The following is a 2,408-nucleotide window of genomic DNA, read 5'->3' on the forward strand; positions in this document are numbered from 1 at the left end:
CACCCTTAAGATGTAATTGTATGAAGGTGGGACATATTTTCCTACTTTTTCCCATGGCTTTGTCTCCAAAGATGTGGTCTCTGAATAGTGCAGAGCAGGCAATCCATATTATTTGTTGAATGAATTAATTACATCAATTACACTATTCAGTTGACTTTGGAAAAACACTTTTGTTATTGTGACATTAACCTCATTAGAGAAAGAAGAGGTTATAAAATCATCAGCAAAGATAAGTAGTACAAGTATAAATTTAATTAATAAACTTATCATGATAATTAAAATTGCATTCAGTCCCATCTTTGAGAAGCACGTAGTTGGCTAAATTAAATAGTATTAAATTCTACTGTTGCAAAAGGGAAATCGTATGGAGAAAAGTAAAGAGTGATTGAAGAGAATGTATGCTTCTGAGGTTCTAGGAAGATTCTTTGACTACTAAAGCATATAACTCACTGCTGTAAAACTCAAATTGTTTAAATATAGAAAAGGGAATGTGAATTGTCATTTACAGTAGTTTAACTTTTATAAATTAATTTCTCTTATTATTCTCTGCAGCTATCTCAAAAACATGGCCACATCTTGCTCATTTTTCTGATGTCATTACCAAAGTAACTGCACTGATTTCCATCCCTTTATATTTGATCTAAATTTCCTCTCCCTCCAAGATTCTGTAAAAGGCATCAAGTTCATTTTCTGAATTTGTAATCTGAATGCGTAAGTATGGTATATGTGACTTTCAAACTGTTGTTGAAATCTTGTAGACTTCTACAAAAGTATGTTAGAATACAATGTCAAATCAACTTTTTACTTCCTTCCACACTGACTTATCTGTTAGTTTGATATATCTATTATCTCTATCTGTCCATTTAGCCAATCCAAAAATGGAAAAGTAAAGAACAATTCATATAATTTTGCAGGAAACTATCAATTCCTGATAATAACATGAATTAATCATTGTCTTATAGCCTTACCATATTATTTTTATAGTTATTGAAACTGAAGCATCTATTTGATTTAAAAATGGTGAAGGGTTTATCTTTATTTATTTTAATTATTTTTATTCCCTCTAGATAACTTCAGCAGCCCAGATTCAGTTAATGAACGGAACAATAAGTCAGTAGTTACTGAATTCATTTTGTTGGGTCTGTCCAGCTCTCGGGAACTTCAACTCTTCCTTTTCTTTATCTGCTCTGTGCTTTATGGAGCTGCGGTGTTGGGAAATATCCTTATCATCCTCACAGTGATTACAGACTCTCGGTTGCATTCCCCAATGTACTTTCTTCTTAGCAATCTCTCCTTCATTGATGTGTGTCAGGCTACATTTGCCACTCCCAAGATGATTGCAGACTTCCTCAGTGAACACAAGACCATCACCTTCCAGGGATGCATGTCACAGATCTCTTTCTTGCATGTTTTTGGGGGCAGTGAGATGGTGCTTCTTGTGGCCATGGCCTATGATAGATACATTGCTATATGCAAACCTCTGTATTACATGACCATCATGAGCCGAAGGGTGTGCTCTGTTCTGGTGGGGGTCTCCTGGGCTATTGGCATCCTACACTCAGCCAGCCACCTGGCATTCACAGTTGATCTTCCTTTCTGTGGACCCAACAAAGTGGACAATTTCTTTTGTGACTTCCCTTTTTGATCAGGCTTGCCTGCTTAGACACCTATGTTTTAGATATTCTGGTGCTCATGAACAGTGGCCTGCTCTCGCTTATCTGTTTCCTCCTTTTGCTAGTGTCTTATACTATCATCCTTGCTACTGTCCATCCCCAAGCCTCTGATGGGACAACCAAGGCACTTTCCACCCTGTCTGCCCATATCACTGTTGTGGTTCTGTTCTTTGGCCCATTAATCTTTATCTATATTTGGCCCTTTGAAAGCTTCCCAATTGATAAATTTATCTCTGTGTTTTTTACTGCCTTCACTCCTCTCTTCAACCCTATGATTTACACACTGAGGAATAAAGATGTAAAGGAGGCCATGAAGAGGCTGAGAAACCAACATGTGGGTTCCAAGCAAGTCTTTTAGACAACTGTGAGGAAGTTACACAAGTCCTTTTTTCTTGTTCTTGGTAATGCACATGTTTGATTGTTATTACTGTGTTTCTATCACAATCAATCTTTTACTATTACAGGACCTGAATCTGGGGCTCTAAATTTGGTAAATGAAGTACAGAATCTCATGTTATCATTCCCAATATTCTGTGGCTCACCTCATCTTCCCTGAAACAGAAACTACATATATTAAAATTCCTAAGTATTTTTCCCTTATATAGACATTGTTTTAAAAAACCTTGTGGCCTTTTAAAGTCACCTCCAGATTAGCAAACACAATCGAACTTGATTGGGGTGGCACAGAAATCAATTCAGCATTAAAAACAGAATCTGCTTTGGCATGACAGGCTG

At 36.7% G+C, this 2,408-nt stretch overlaps 1 protein-coding gene across 1 annotated transcript; it reads left to right on the top strand.

The window, feature by feature from the left end:
• Positions 1–707: 707 nt before the first annotated feature.
• LOC105080490 (olfactory receptor 4K1-like) lies at positions 708–2,031 on the top strand. The gene is given in 3 exon segments (XM_010969529.2): positions 708–711; positions 1,068–1,631; positions 1,634–2,031. Coding segments are annotated over 3 exon segments (966 nt in total).
• Positions 2,032–2,408: the final 377 nt, after the last annotated feature.

The sequence above is a fragment of the Camelus bactrianus genome, chromosome 6 (assembly GCF_048773025.1).
Source record: "Camelus bactrianus isolate YW-2024 breed Bactrian camel chromosome 6, ASM4877302v1, whole genome shotgun sequence".
Lineage (NCBI taxonomy): Eukaryota > Metazoa > Chordata > Mammalia > Artiodactyla > Camelidae > Camelus > Camelus bactrianus.